Source organism: Gobius niger (assembly GCF_951799975.1).
Source record: "Gobius niger genome assembly, chromosome: 13".
NCBI classification, from domain to species: domain Eukaryota; kingdom Metazoa; phylum Chordata; class Actinopteri; order Gobiiformes; family Gobiidae; genus Gobius; species Gobius niger.
In genome coordinates, this window is record NC_136864.1 from 26877046 (window position 1) to 26892703 (window position 15658).

At 43.2% G+C, this 15658-nt stretch overlaps 4 protein-coding genes and 1 long non-coding RNA gene across 5 annotated transcripts in view; all 5 read right to left on the bottom strand.

Moving 5' to 3' along the window:
- LOC306972688 overlaps positions 1-15658 on the bottom strand; it is a 57147-nt gene that overhangs the window by 30018 nt on the left and 11471 nt on the right. The window lies entirely within an intron of this gene.
- Positions 3502-5130, bottom strand: LOC306972804 (tripartite motif-containing protein 16-like; the record flags this gene model as incomplete). The annotated part of the gene is made up of 2 exons (XM_079569510.1): positions 3502-4204; positions 4361-5130. The coding sequence occupies 2 exons, from the start codon at positions 5128-5130 to the stop codon at positions 3502-3504; spliced, it is 1473 nt and encodes a 490-aa protein (XP_079425636.1).
- On the bottom strand, positions 7344-8978 carry LOC306972805 (E3 ubiquitin/ISG15 ligase TRIM25-like; the record flags this gene model as incomplete). The annotated part of the gene is made up of 2 exons (XM_079569511.1): positions 7344-8052; positions 8209-8978. The coding sequence occupies 2 exons, from the start codon at positions 8976-8978 to the stop codon at positions 7344-7346; spliced, it is 1479 nt and encodes a 492-aa protein (XP_079425637.1).
- On the bottom strand, positions 9025-12828 carry LOC306972807 (tripartite motif-containing protein 16-like; the record flags this gene model as incomplete). Its single annotated transcript, XM_079569513.1, has 4 exons — positions 9025-9057; positions 9420-9974; positions 11236-11902; positions 12059-12828. The coding sequence occupies 4 exons, from the start codon at positions 12826-12828 to the stop codon at positions 9025-9027; spliced, it is 2025 nt and encodes a 674-aa protein (XP_079425639.1).
- The window catches only part of LOC306972808 (nucleolin-like), a gene marked incomplete at its 3' end in the record, with an annotated part of 7373 nt that continues 4581 nt past the window's right edge, over positions 12867-15658 (bottom strand). Inside the window, exon 11 of the mRNA XM_079569514.1 lies at positions 12867-12934. Within this exon, the coding sequence (XP_079425640.1) occupies positions 12867-12934 (68 nt within the window). The remainder of the gene's footprint in view (positions 12935-15658) is intronic.

Consider the following 15658-nt stretch of genomic DNA (forward strand, 5'->3'; position numbering starts at 1 on the left):
CCCTATAGGCGCCGATAATGTTCTTCCCAGTTAAAAAAAAAGACGGGTCAGGATCGATCTCACACACTCGTAGTTCTGAGCCCAGCGCTCTACATGGAGCTAAACAAGCAGAACAACAGTCTGTCGCTGCACATTCATAATCTCAATATCTTTCTTCAACACAAGAAGACAAAGTGAAGGATCAGTTACAGGCCTACAGCCTCATGCCTTTGTAAAATGATGTCATCTACATGCATCAAGTAAAAAAACAAAAGTCACACATGTATGAACACAGACCAGACACTTAAAAATGTAACATGATTTTTTATTTTTAAATTCATTACAAAGTTGAGCGTCATTGAACAAATGTATAAATAATCAAAGATATTTGTGCTCGTGCTCAAAAGGACACTTCATCTGCTGCTCGCACGAAAATATGATCCCAAACTTCTTCACGTCTAAATATGACAAAGAGCAGCTCATCTTTCTACATATTCACAGAACAAAAGTGAAGGAATCAGTCGTGTGTTGTATTGGAGTTTGCTGAACAAAAAGGAACCTTGAAGAGCAGCTCAGTTTGTATTTACCACTTTGGTTTTCTTCTTTCCTTTCCCTGAAAAAGAAAAACTTTTTATTGCTTTTTTTCTCAGCACAAACACATTAAACTCCAGAATGATTAAGTCAATTAGAAGTTGTGTTTGAAGAAATTACAACATGTGGTTAAAGTCCCCATAATGTGGACACAGAGTCTTCAATTATGTTATATTTCCTCCAATATATTCATACACTAAGTCAGGCCCGTGGGCCACACTCGGTCTCCCAGTGCTTCAATCTGAGAGCCCTGAGGCAATTCTCAATTTAAAAAGGATGTTTTTTCTGTTTATAATAATATTAATAAAACCCATTTTACAGCACCAGTGCATTACAGCGTCTGTTGGATTTGGATTAGTTCTACTGTACATTTATCTTTGCTCTGGAATATCAATAACTGAATCAAATCAACACTTTCCTGATTAGTTTAGTTGTGATTTGCAAACCAGCACAACACAGTGTGCTTCTCTCACTTTGACCTGTTTGAAAACATATTTACATGTGAAGGATCATGTTTATGATATTGGCAGATCCTGAATGTAGAACTGCAGCCCATGAACCATTGCCCTCAGTACATTGTTCATTACCTGGAGTTTGGCCGTTCTTGGCTCCTCTGTGCTGTCCTCTCTCTCCGGTGTCCGGGGCCTGGGAGTGTTTGGGCCGAGCGAAGGCCACGCCCACTTTTTTCCCGTCGATCTCAACGTCCTCCGCTGCCTCTTTGGCTCGTCTGCACGAGTCAGTGCTCTCAAAGTCCACAAAGCCAAACCTGAGGAGCAAATGAGAGTGATTCACAGAGGCCCAGCTCCAGACTCATTGTAATGTGTCATTAATGAGCACGTGACTTCAAGATAAGTGTCCGACACACTGGCCCGAGAGTGTTTGTTTAAAAAGTACAGCAAAGCCTTAAGGGCAAAAATAAAGTTTTACATCAGAAAACTGCGACAAAAAATGTAATAAATGTACAGACGATAAATATTGAAAAAATATATACATTTATGAGGCATTTCTTGAGCGATACATCGATATAGTAATCATCGTTACAGCCCTAACACTTGTAATCACCACATACACATGATGGCCACTGGGAGGCGCCACACGCCTATGCCAGTTAATCCACTGTATCCAGTGTTTTCAATCAGCATTTTCAATTGTCTGATTAATTTGTCCTATTTGATGTGAGACTGTTTTTCCTACTGCTCACTCATGACCTGCACTTTGACCGGCAGAACTAAAGGAAAAGACCAACAGCTCAGAGATTAGGAGGAAAGACTTTTCCTATTTCAAAATCACCATTTATAAATTGCAATATTTTTTTATTATTATTTATTTTGTTTCTATCTTGATCCTCTTGAAGCACAAAGAACAAGCTCTCATCATTGTGTCTCTTCTTCATCTATAATGTGGTGCAGTCCTGGTTTTAAGTACCACTGTGTGCTGCCCCCTGCAGGTTACCTCATGTGTGTACAGCTCCAGTATCTCACTCATACAATCCCATCTGTGCACTTCCTGTTTGACTCACTTCCTTGACAGTCCAGTGTCTTTATCCACAAATATCCGTGAACTGGAGGCTCCCTCAAACGCCTCGGTCAGAGTGATGTTTATACAAAGGAATCTCTGGTGTTTCTGACGACAGAGGCTCCTCCTCCCAGCTGCACCTGCCCAGACCTGAGGAGGACGCTCTTCAATATTAAAGATTCCTTTTAAGGCATCTCGGAAGTGAGTTTGTGTCAAACAGGTTTGCTGCACATTTAAGCACAATTTAATCCTTGATGGAAAATAGTCTCAAATGGTTCTCTTAAAAACATCCACGAGCCAAAACATTTCATAGAAAATAGATATTTATTTATTAAGTTCATGTAATCTTTTGTATTATTTTCAGTGGGTAAAGTAGATAAATAGATTTACCTTGACATGTTTCAGCTTTGGTAATAACTTTAAGCTTCTGGTAAATGACTTTTAGAAATCAATCCTAAAACTAATGAGCTTTAATTTTACAATACAGTTTTACTGGACACTAATGTAGATGTAAACTATTCAAACTGCACCTTTTTCATTAAAACACGGCCAAGCAACACGAGAAATAAGAAATGACAAACACTGGATATGAGGAATGACAAGGTTGGTCCATCAAGACTTTATTTTCATGTTCAGATAAATGACAAAAAGATTCAGACTCATTAGTGGAGCAAAAAACATCATTTTCCCTCATACACCGTCCTCCAGAGCCAAAACTCTTTCTTTTGTCTATCACATAAGAATAGATTTATAAAATATATCACAGGTTTGTTAGAGTTGTATATTTTTTTCCCTCTTGGTTTAATATACGCGGTAACAAAGAACAGAAACAGTTAAACAATACAGCGGGTCGTGGATTGACATTGTAATGATGAGTCTTGAAGTAGATTCTGTATTTATGTTTGTTTTGCTTCTCTTTTACATGTTTTTAATCATTCACAGATAGTTCTGAACGTTCTCAGTGGATTTTCTCCTGAAAACTCACTGTCAGCGTGTGATGAAATAAAACCCCATTATCTGACTGCAGACAGAGTAAAATAATCCACTATCAGGGAAAACTCAGTGACATTATAGAAAACATTTACTTCCTTTGACATTTTGAAGTAAATGAGCACAGACTAAAACAAAGTTATTACTTGTTTAATTCATGATTTTGATTTGTCCTTGTGTAGAAAGTCGTGTGTGGAGCAAGAGCTTTTCTAGTTTGTTTAAAATCATAAAATAAAATAAAGGTCAAATCCATGTGACTAAGTTTATTGAATTTGAAGCTTGTTTACGAGTCAGACCGATAAAATCACACATGTTCAGCTTTTTGACACAGGACAGACACAAGAACAGCAGTCATTTTGAAGTCCTTGTAAATATGGCAGGTACAGCAGGAAACTTTGATCAAACATTTAAAAAACTAGTGCAGTGTCATGTGAGTTTTGGAAAACATGCAGAATCTCCCGTGTAAACCCCAAGTCCAGCGTGCAGAGGCTGAGTGAAGGTGGTCTGGACTCTGTGCAGGAGGATCATGGTTTGATCCTTAACGCTGTAGAAGGACAGAGCTCCTGCGCTGTGGTCCAGGTAAACTCCCACTCTGTTTGAAACTGGACCCGGTACCTTTGAGCAGACGTTGTTGAAGCAAAATGTGTAGAGATTATTCTCACACTGTAGGGCCCAGGATTTATTATTCTGTCCAAAGGCAGATTCATCTCCTCCTTTTCTGTTGATATCTTTATATGTTACTCCGATATAAACCCCTCCCTTCCAGGTCAACTCCACCTCCCAGTAACAACGCCCCGTCAGACCCTCTCTGCTCAACACCTGGCTCCAAATTCTAAATCTGTGTGGATGATCAGGATAACTTTGGGGTTGGTTCATATATGTTGCTCTTCTGTTTCCCTCAGACAAACACAGCCAATAGTTAACTGTATTTGGGTCGAGTGTAATATCACATGCATATCTCAGGAAGTCCTCTCTAAAGCTGAGTTCAGGTTCAGACAGTTTAAACTCTTTCAAAGTGAGCTGCAGTTTGTCTTTGAGCTCTGACACAGCTCTGGTCAGGTCCTCTAAGTTCCTCCTTGTCCTGGTCTGGATTCTGGACTCTGTCTCAGACTCAGTGCTTTGTGTGGCTCTCACCAGAGGAGGACAGAGCTGTATGAACTGGTTATGGTCTGGTGTGAGGGACAGTGTGTCCAGCTCAGAGAGGGTCCTCTTCAGCTCAGTGACGTCCCGCTGCAGTTTGTCCTGAAGCTCTTGGACTTGCTGTAGTTGGCTCTGCTCTTCAGACCGGATCTGCTGCTCCACTTCAGAGCGTCTCTTCTCTAAAAGCAGGGCCATCTCTCTGAAGTCGTCCCCGCTGCGCTGCACTGCAGTCTGGGCAGAGCGGCTGATGTCCTGGGCCTGCTGTCGGAGCCTCTCCTGCTCCGTCTCTTTGTCCTGGAGGCTCTGGAGCAGCAGGGGCCTCCTGGTCTGCAGCTCCTCCTGTCTCTGGGCCCTCTCTGCTGCACAGGACACCGTGTCATGGCCCTTGTGTTGGTCCATGCAGCAGAGGTAACAGATGACCTGCTCATCTGTGCGGCAGAATATTTCCATCAGCTTGTTGTGTTGAGAGCAGAGGTTTTCCTGGAGTTTGTCGGAGGGCGCCACCAGCTGGTGTTTCTGAAACATGGCCACTTCATGATGAGGCTGGAGGTGGCTCTCACAGTAAGAGACCAGACACTGCAGACAGGATTTAACAGCTTTCAGCTTCCTCCCAGAGCACAGATCACACGACACGTCTCCAGGACCAGCGTAGCAGCGGTCAGGAGGGGGCGCTGTGAGCCCTGTCCTCTTCAGCTCCTCCAATAGATCAGCCAACACTGTGCTTTTGACCAGGACAGGCCTGGGAGTGAAGCTCTCTCTGCACTGAGGGCAGCTGAACCTCACCTGTTGGTCCCAGTGGGTTTGAATACAGTCCATGCAGTAGCTGTGTCCACAGGGAACAGTCACTGGATCCTTCAGTAAATCCAAACAGATGGAACAAGTTATGGCGTCCTGGTTCAGAGCTCTCTGCGCCATTTCTGCTCCGGCTGTGAGTGATGTTTACACAAATGAATCTCTGGTGTTTCCTGACGACAGAGGCTCCTCCCAAATTCGCTTGCCCAGACCTGAGGAGGACGCTCTTCAATATTAAAGATTCCTTTTAAGGCATCTCGGAAGTGAGTTTGTGTCAAACAGGTTTAGTCAATTCAAATTCACTTTATTTATCCGTTAGGAACTTCATTTGCAGGAGAAGTGCCAGTACGGGCCCGATAAAAACAATACATCCACAGACATACAACAACATACAGCAATAATAAGTACATTAAAAAAAACAATATAGTGGGCCTTTGATAGACCAAGGTCCACACAGTCATTTATTCAGCAGGCGGATGGAGGTCGAGAGGAAAGTGGAGGTCGCCCTCTTTGTCCCTTGTTTATGGTCGATTATGGAACCCAGGTATTTGTATGAATGAACCTTTTCTATTATTTTGTTGTTGACAGTGAGTGAGGGAGAGCTGGAGTGGCCATGTTGGAAGTTCATCGTCATCTCTTTGGTCTTGGATACATTTAAATCCAGACAGTTCTCCCCACACCACCGTGAGAATGAGTCCAGTTCAGTTTGCAGTGATCCGTGTGTGTTTGTGGTGTCCATGATAACTGTGTCGTCTAAGTACTTGATGTAGGTCATACCTGGGGTGGTGCTCCTGCGGTCGCTTGTGTACAGAGTGAAGAGAAGTGGAGAGATGACTGATCCTTGAGGAGAACCAGTGGATATTGTCCTGACAGCACTGAGGTGGCCGTTCACTCGGACCCTCTAATCCCTCCCCGTGAGGAAGGAACGGACCCAGAGGATGAGGTGAGGGTTGGCGTTCATCTGGAGCAGCTCACGTCCCATGAGATGTGGCTGCACGGTGTTGAATGCACTTGAGAAATCCACGAAGACCAGGTTGACGTGGGACTTGGGCTTTTCCAGGTGGGTGATGACACCATGTACCAGAGTGAGCACAGCATCATCCACCCCTCTCCGTGGCTGGGAGGCGAATTGCAGTGGGTCAGAGTGCAGACCCACATCTGCACATTTAAGCACAATTTAACCCTCGATGGGAAATAGTCTCAAAGCTTTCTCTCCAAAACATCCACGAGCCAAAACATTTCATAGAAAATAGATATCAATTTATGAAGTTCATGTAATCCTTTGTGTTATTTTCCGTCGGTAAAGTAGATAAATAGATTTACCTTGACATGTTTCAGCATTGGTAATAACTTTAAGCTTTTAGAAATCAATCCTAAAACTAATGAGCTTTACTTTTACAATACAGTTTTACTAGACACTAATGTAGATATAAACTATTCAAACTGCACCTTTTTCATTAAAACACGGCTAAGCAGCACGAGAAATAAGAAATGACAAACACTGGATATGAGGAATGACAAGGTTGGTCCATCAAGACTTTATTTTCATGTTCAGATAAATGACAAAAAGATTCAGATTCATTAGTGGAGCAAAAAACATCATTTTCCCTCATACACCGTCCTCCAGAGCCCAAAACTCTTTCTCTTGTCTATCACATAAGAATAGATTTATAAAATATATCACAGGTTTGTTAGAGTTGTATATGTTTTTCCCTCTTGGTTTAATATACGCGGTAACAAAGAACAGAAACAGTTAAACAATACGGCGGGTCGTGGATTGACATTGTAATGATGAGTCTTGAAGTAGATTCTGTATTTATGTTTGTTTTGCTTCTCTTTTACATGTTTTTAATCATTCACAGATAGTTCTGAACGTTCTCAGTGGATTTTCTCCTGAAAAATCACTGTCAGCGTGTGATGAAATAAAACCCCATTATCTGACTGCAGACAGAGTAAAATAATCCACTATCAGGGAAAACTCAGTGACATTATAGAAAACATTTACTTCCTTTGACATTTTGAAGTAAATGAGTACAGACTAAAACAAAGTTATTACTTGTTTAATTTATGATTTTGATTTGTTCTTGTGTAGAAAGTCGTGTGTGGAGGAAGAGATTTTCTAGTTTGTTTCAAATTATAAAATAAAATAAAGGTCAAATCCATGTGACTAAGTTCATTGAATTTGAAGCTTGTTTACGAGTCAGACCGATAAAATCACACATGTTCAGCTTTTTGACACAGGACAGACACAAGAACAGCAGTCATTTTGAAGTCCTTGTAAATATGGCAGGTACAGCAGGAAACTTTGATCAAACATTTAAAAAACTAGTGCAGTGTCATGTGAGTTTTGGAAAACATGCAGAATCTCCCCTGTTGTAAACCCAAAGTCCAGCGTGCAGAGGCTGAGTGAAGGTGGTCTGGACTCTGTGCAGGAGGATCATGGTTTGATCCTTAACGCTGTAGAAGGACAGAGCTCCTGCGCTGTGGTCCAGGTAAACTCCCACTCTGTTTGAAACTGGACCCGGTACCTCTGAGCGGACGCCGTTGAACCTAAATGTGTAGAGACTTTTCACACACTGTAGGGCCCAGGATTTATTATTATTTCCAAAGAGAGATTCAACAACTCCTTTTCTGTTGATATCTTTATATGTTACTCCGATATAAACCCCTCCCTTCCAGGTCAACTCCACCTCCCAGTAACAACGCCCCGTCAGACCCTCTCTGCTCAACACCTGGCTCCTAGAACTAAATCTGTGTGGATGATCAGGATAACTTTGGAATTGGTTCATATGTGTTGCTCTTCTGTTTCCCTCAGACAGAGACAGATAATTGTTGACTGTTTTTGGGTCGAGTGTAATATCACATGCATATCTCAGGAAGTCCTCTCTAAAGTTGACGGGCTCAGGTTCAGGCAGTTTAAACTCTTTCAAAGTGAGCTGCAGTTTGTCTTTGAGCTCTGACACAGCTCTGGTCAGGTCCTCTAAGTTCCTCCTTGTCCTGGTCTGGATTCTGGACTCTGTCTCAGACTCAGTGCTTTGTGTGGCTCTCACCAGAGGAGGACAGAGCTGTATGAACTGGTTATGGTCTGGTGTGAGGGACAGTGTGTCCAGCTCAGAGAGGGTCCTCTTCAGCTCAGTGACGTCCCGCTGCAGTTTGTCCTGAAGCTCTTGGACTTGCTGTAGTTGGCTCTGCTCTTCAGACCGGATCTGCTGCTCCACTTTAGAGCGTCTTTTCTCTAAAAGCAGGGCCATCTCTCTGAAGTCGTCCCCGCTGCGCTGCACTGCAGTCTGGGCAGAGCGGCTGATGTCCTGGGCCTGCTGTCGGAGCCTCTCCTGCTCCGTCTCTTTGTCCTGGAGGCTCTGGAGCAGCAGGGGCCTCCTGGTCTGCAGCTCCTCCTGTCTCTGGGCCCTCTCTGCTGCACAGGACACCGTGTCATGGCCCTTGTGTTGGTCCATGCAGCAGAGGTAACAGATGACCTGCTCATCTGTGCGGCAGAATATTTCCATCAGCTTGTTGTGTTGAGAGCAGAGGTTTTCCTGGAGTTTGTCGGAGGGCGCCACCAGCTGGTGTTTCTGAAGCATGGCCACTTCATGATGAGGCTGGAGGTGGCTCTCACAGTAAGAGACCCGACAGTGCAGACAGGATTTAACAGCTTTCAGCTTCCTCCCAGAGCACAGATCACACGACACGTCTCCAGGACCAGCGTAGCAGCGGTCAGGAGGGGGCGCTGTGAGCCCTGTCCTCTTCAGCTCCTCCACTAGATCAGCCAACACTGTGCTTTTGACCAGGACAGGCCTGGGAGTGAAGCTCTCTCTGCACTGAGGGCAGCTGAACCTCACCTGTTGGTCCCAGTGGGTTTGAATACAGTCCATGCAGTAGCTGTGTCCACAGGGAACAGTCACTGGATCCTTCAGTAAATCCAAACAGATGGAACAAGTTATGGCGTCCTGGTTCAGAGCTCTCTGCGCCATTTCTGCTCCGGCTGTGAGTGATGTTTATACAAATGAATCTCTGGTGTTACCTGACGACAGAGGCTCCTCCCAAATGTGCCTGCCCAGACCTGAGGAGGACGCTCTTCAATATTAAAGATTCCTTTTAAGGCATCTCGGAAGTGAGTTTGTGTCAAACAGGTTTAGTCAATTCAAATTCACTTTATTTATCCGTTAGGAACTTCATTTGCAGGAAAAGTGCCAGTACGGGCCCGATAAAAACATTACATCCACAGACATACAACAACATACAGCAATAATAAATACAAAAAAATATATATATATGTAGTGGGCCTTTGATAGACCAAGGTCCACACAGTCATTTATTCAGCAGGCGGATGGAGGTCGGGAGGAAAGTGGAGGTCGCCCTCTTTTCCCTTGTTTATGGTCGATTATGGAACCCAGGTATTTGTATGAATGAACCTTTTCTATTATTTCGTTGTTGACAGTGAGGGAGGGAGAGCTGGAGTGGCCATGTTGGAAGTTGATGGTCATCTCTTTGGTCTTGGATACATTTAAATCCAGACAGTTCTCCCTGCACCAGCGTGAGAATGAGTCCAGTTCAGTTTGCAGTGATCCGTGTGTGTTTGTGGTGTCCATGATAACTGTGTCGTCTAAGTACTTGATGTAGGTCATACCTGGGGTGGTGCTCCTGCGGTCGCTTGTGTACAGAGTGAAGAGAAGTGGAGAGATGACTGATCCTTGAGGAGAGCCAGAGGATATCGTCCTGACAGCACTGAGGCGGCCGTTCACTCGTACCCTCTGATCCCTCCCCGTGAGGAAGGAACGGACCCAGAGGATGAGGTGAGGGTTGGCGTTCATCTGGAGCAGCTCACGTCCCATGAGATGTGGCTGCACGGTGTTGAATGCACTTGAGAAATCCACGAAGACCAGGTGGACGTGGGACTTGGGCTTTTCCAGGTGGGTGATGACACCATGTACCAGAGTGAGCACAGCATCATCCACCCCTCTCCGTGGCTGGGAGGCGAATTGCAGTGGGTCAGAGTGCAGACCCACATCTGCACATTTAAGCACAATTTAACCCTCGATGGGAAATAGTCTCAAAGCTTTCTCTTCAAAACATCCACGAGCCAAAACATTTCATAGAAAATAGATATTTAATTATTAAGTTCATGTAATCCTTTGTGTTATTTTCCGTGGGTAAAGTAGATAAATAGATTGACCTTGACATGTTCCAGTGTTGGTAATAACTTTAAGCTTTTAGAAATCAATCCTAAAACTAATGAGCTTTACTTTTACAATACAGTTTTACTGGACACTAATGTAGATGTAAACTATTCAAACTGCACCTTTTTCATTAAAACACAGCCAAGCAACACGAGAAATAAGAAATGACAAACACTGGATATGAGGAATGACAAGGTTGGTCCATCAAGACTTTATTTTCATGTTCAGATAAATGACAAAAAGATTCAGACTCATTAGTGGAGCAAAAAACATCATTTTCCCTCATACACCGTCCTCCAGAGCCCAAAACTCTTTCTCTTGTCTATCACATAAGAATAGATTTATAAAATATATCACAGGTTTGTTAGAGTTGTATATGTTTTTCCCTCTTGGTTTAAAATACGCGGTAACAAAGAACAGAAACAGTTAAACAATACAGCGGGTCGTGGATTGACATTGTAATGATGAGTCTTGAAGTAGATTCTGTATTTATGTTTGTTTTGCTTCTCTTTTACATGTTTTTAATCATTCACAGATAGTTCTGAACGTTCTCAGTGGATTTTCTCCTGAAAACTCACTGTCAGCGTGTGATGAAATAAAACCCCATTATCTGACTGCAGACAGAGTAAAATAATCCACTATCAGGGAAAACTCAGTGACATTATAGAAATCATTTACTTCCTTTGACATTTTGAAGTAAATGAGCACAGACTAAAACAAAGTTATTACTTGTTTAATTTATGATTTTGATTTGTCCTTGTGTAGAAAGTCGTGTGTGGAGGAAGAGATTTTCTAGTTTGTTTAAAATGATAAAATAAAATAAAGGTCAAATCCATGTGACTAAGTTTATTGAATTTGAAGCTTGTTTACGAGTCAGACCGATAAAATCACACATGTTCAGCTTTTTGACACAGGACAGACACAAGAACAGCAGTCATTTTGAAGTCCTTGTAAATATGGCAGGTACAGCAGGAAACTTTGATCAAACATTTAAAAAACTAGTGCAGTGTCATGTGAGTTTTGGAAAACATGCAGAATCTCCCCAGTAAACCTCAAGTCCAGCGTGCAGAGGCTGAGTGAAGGTGGTCTGGACTCTGTGCAGGAGGATCATGGTTTGATCCTTAACGCTGTAGAAGGACAGAGCTCCTGCGCTGTGGTCCAGGTAAACTCCCACTCTGTTTGAAACTGGACCCGGTACCTTTGAGCCGACGCTGTTGAACCAAAATGTGTAGAGATTATTCTCACACTGTAGGGCCCAGGATTTATTATTCAGTCCAAAGGCAGATTCATCATCATATCCTTTTCTGTTGATATCTTTATATGTTACTCCGATAAAAACCCGTCCCTTCCAGGTCAACTCCACCTCCCAGTAACAACGCCCCGTCAGACCCTCTCTCTTCATCACCTGCCACCAATATTCAAATCTGTGTGGATGATCAGGATAACTTTGGGGTTGGTTCATACATGTTGCTCTTCTGTTTCCCTCAGACAGAGACAGATAATAGTTAACTGTATTTGGGTCGAGTGTAATATCACATGCATATCTCAGGAAGTCCTCTCTAAAGTTGACGGGCTCAGGTTCAGGCAGTTTAAACTCTTTCAAAGTGAGCTGCAGTTTGTCTTTGAGCTCTGACACAGCTCTGGTCAGGTCCTCTAAGTTCCTCCTTGTCCTGGTCTGGATTCTGGACTCTGTCTCAGACTCAGTGCTTTGTGTGGCTCTCACCAGAGGAGGACAGAGCTGTATGAACTGGTTATGGTCTGGTGTGAGGGACAGTGTGTCCAGCTCAGAGAGGGTCCTCTTCAGCTCAGTGACGTCCCGCTGCAGTTTGTCCTGAAGCTCTTGGACTTGCTGTAGTTGGCTCTGCTCTTCAGACCGGATCTGCTGCTCCACTTCAGAGCGTCTCTTCTCTAAAAGCAGGGCCATCTCTCTGAAGTCGTCCCCGCTGCGCTGCACTGCAGTCTGGGCGGAGCGGCTGATGTCCTGGGCCTGCTGTCGGAGCCTCTCCTGCTCCGTCTCTTTGTCCTGGAGGCTCTGGAGCAGCAGGGGCCTCCTGGTCTGCAGCTCCTCCTGTCTCTGGGCCCTCTCTGCTGCACAGGACACCGTGTCATGGCCCTTGTGTTGGTCCATGCAGCAGAGGTAACAGATGACCTGCTCATCTGTGCGGCAGAATATTTCCATCAGCTTGTTGTGTTGAGAGCAGAGGTTTTCCTGGAGTTTGTCGGAGGGCGCCACCAGCTGGTGTTTCTGAAGCATGGCCACTTCATGATGAGGCTGGAGGTGGCTCTCACAGTAAGAGACCAGACAGTGCAGACAGGATTTAACAGCTTTCAGCTTCCTCCCAGAGCACAGATCACACGACACGTCTCCAGGACCAGCGTAGCAGCGGTCAGGAGGGGGCGCTGTGAGCCCTGTCCTCTTCAGCTCCTCCACTAGATCAGCCAACACTGTGCTTTTGCCCAGGACAGGCCTGGGAGTGAAGCTCTCTCTGCACTGAGGGCAGCTGAACCTCACCTGTTGGTCCCAGTGGGTTTGAATACAGTCCATGCAGTAGCTGTGTCCACAGGGAACAGTCACTGGATCCTTCAGTAAATCCAAACAGATGGAACAAGTTATGGCGTCCTGGTTCAGAGCTCTCTGCGCCATTTCTGCTCCGGTTGTGAGTGACTGTGTTAGTTTCATGTTTACTTAAATGAATCTCTGGTGTTTCCTGACGACAGAGGCTCCTCCCACCAGCTGCACCTGCCCAGAGCTGAGCAGGAAAAACGAAATATCAGAGATTGTTTTAAAGGTGCGCCGGCAACGAGTTTGTGTCAACTGTGTCAAACAGGTTTAGGATAAATGTAAGTCGATTATAACTAACTATAACTTCAAAACTCAACACACAAAGTATTCAAACAGACAGTATGTAATCCATGTGTTGAATGAATTATGAACTACTACATTCTCTATCAGTTACTGTTCTTACTATTTACTATTTGAGTATTTTGTGGCTGCAACAGTGAGAAAAATAAAGGTTTCTTATGTCACCAGAACTGGCAGCTTCTCCAACATTATTAGGTCCCTTCAGTCTCTGGTTCGTCTCCCTCCACAGTTCTCACGTCTCATCTTTAACCTGGTCCTTTGCTTTTACGTCTGCAGGGCCACCTTCAGATTGGGCGTCTGAAACGACAGGTTTCACTTTTTATTATATGTCATTTTCATGCATGTACGTGCTGTACTTTATGTGTGTGTGGACGGATATGTAAGAGTTTATCATTCCTACATTTGTTTTGTCTTTTTTTCTTTTATAAAACTCTGTCCAATGATCTGAAGTCGTACATTAATGTTGTTCTACCTGTAACACAGTGTGATATTAATATGAGGTTTTATCACTAAATAGTACCTTGTGCATCTTCAGTCTCAAGTTTAGAATCTTCCAAGTCATTTCCAGTTTGGTTCTGAATTTAAAAAAAATGATTGTATCTTCAATTCAATTCAATTCCATGTTTAATTTGAGCATCTGAGTTCCACAAAGTTCTTCACAGGAACAGCTTTCAGAGTAATCAAAGCCAAAGAAAGATACATGTGTAGGTGAAAAGGTGAATAAATAAATAACGTCTTCATAATTATATAGTGATATAGTCGTGTGGCAGAATTACGTAACGTCCTGTCGGGTTTGGAAATATAGTGTCCAGCAAACTTGACCAAAGGGCTAAAGGCTGGATTTATGAGAAATGAAGCAGACAGGATTGAGGCCTATGAAGTGCATCGCTGTAGTAATGTTGACCTCTGAACCCTTCGCCTGAACCGAGCACATTTTCTCCAGTTCGACTTCACCCAAATCTAAAAGCTTCTCGGAAAAACATTCAAATCGCGACAAAAAGGAGAAGTGACTGAGGATGAAAACACAGCAAAAAGCATCAACAGGGGCGAGAAAAAAGCTGCAACAATGCGAGGAAAAATCTTAGATTAGTTTTGTAGGTCTTAGCTTTCAAATGATGCGTTACTCTGGCCTTTAGGCGAGACGTTTTTAGATTTGGGTAAAGCCGAACTGGAGAAAATGTTCTGGGTTAAGGCAGAGGGTAAGAGTAAATGTACAATAAATACCAGCACTGGCCTTCTCTTCTTCCAGAACTTCAGGGTTAAGAGAAAGACCATAGATTTAATCATTAGAGATTAGTGGGTCCCATTCAGCCTCATTCATTATAAAGGTCCCGAGTCGTCTGTGAAACTTACATGGCTGCCAAGTCTCCTCCTACGAAGCCCGTTCCTTAAAAGGGCAAAAAGGCGGGGGCGGCTGAATGACTAATCTGACAAACAGCATCACTGAGAATTCAAACTTCATGACGTGACTAAACAAGCAGGTGCAGTTGTAGAGCAGAGTTTAGCAGTAAAAGTAGAACTGTAGTTATGTTAGCAAACATGCAGAAAGCTAACTGTAGCCTACCTGAACTGTTCTTCAATCGTTCATTTATTGTTTAACAGGACCCAGCCCTATAGGCGCCGATAATGTTCTTCCCAGTTAAAAAAAAAAGACGGGTCAGGATGGATCTCACACACTCGTAGTTCTGAGCCCAGCGCTCTACATGGAGCTAAACAAGCAGAACAACAGTCTGTCGCTGCACATTCATCATCTCAATATCTTTCTTCAACACAAGAAGACTAAGTGAAGGATCAGTTACAGGCCTACAGCCTCATGCCTTTGTAAAATGATGTCATCTACATGCATCAAGTAAAACAAACAAAAAGTCACACATGTATGAACACAGACCAGACACTTAAAAATGTAACATGATTTTTTATTTTTAAATTCATTACAACGTTGAGCGTCATTGAACAAATGTATAAATAATCAAAGATATTTGTGCTCGTGCTCAAAAGGACACTTCATCTGCTGCTCGCACGAAAATATGATCCCAAACTTCTTCACGTCCAAATATGACAAAGAGCAGCTCATCTTTCTACATATTCACAGAACAAAAGTGAAGGAATCAGTCGTGTGTTGTATTGGAGTTTGCTGAACAAAAAGGAACCTTGAAGAGCAGCTCAGTTTTTATTTACCACTTTGGTTTTCTTCTTTCCTTTCCCTGAAAAAGAAAAACCTTTTATTGCTTTTTTTCTCAGCACAAACACATTAAACTCCAGAATGATTAAGTCAATTAGAAGTTGTGTTTGAAGAAATTACAACATGTGGTTAAAGTCCCCATAATGTGGACACAGAGTCTTCAATTATGTTATATTTCCTCCAATATATTCATACACTAAGTCAGGCCCGTGGGCCACACTCGGTCTCCCAGTGCTTCAATCTTGCTCTGGAATATCAATAACTGAATCAAATCAACACTTTCCTGATTAGTTTAGTTGTGATTTGCAAACCAGCACAACACAGTGTGCTTCTCTCACTTTGATCTGTTTGAAAACATATTTACATGTGAAGGATCATGTTTATGATATTGGCAGATCCTGAATGTAGAACTGCAGCCCATGAACCATT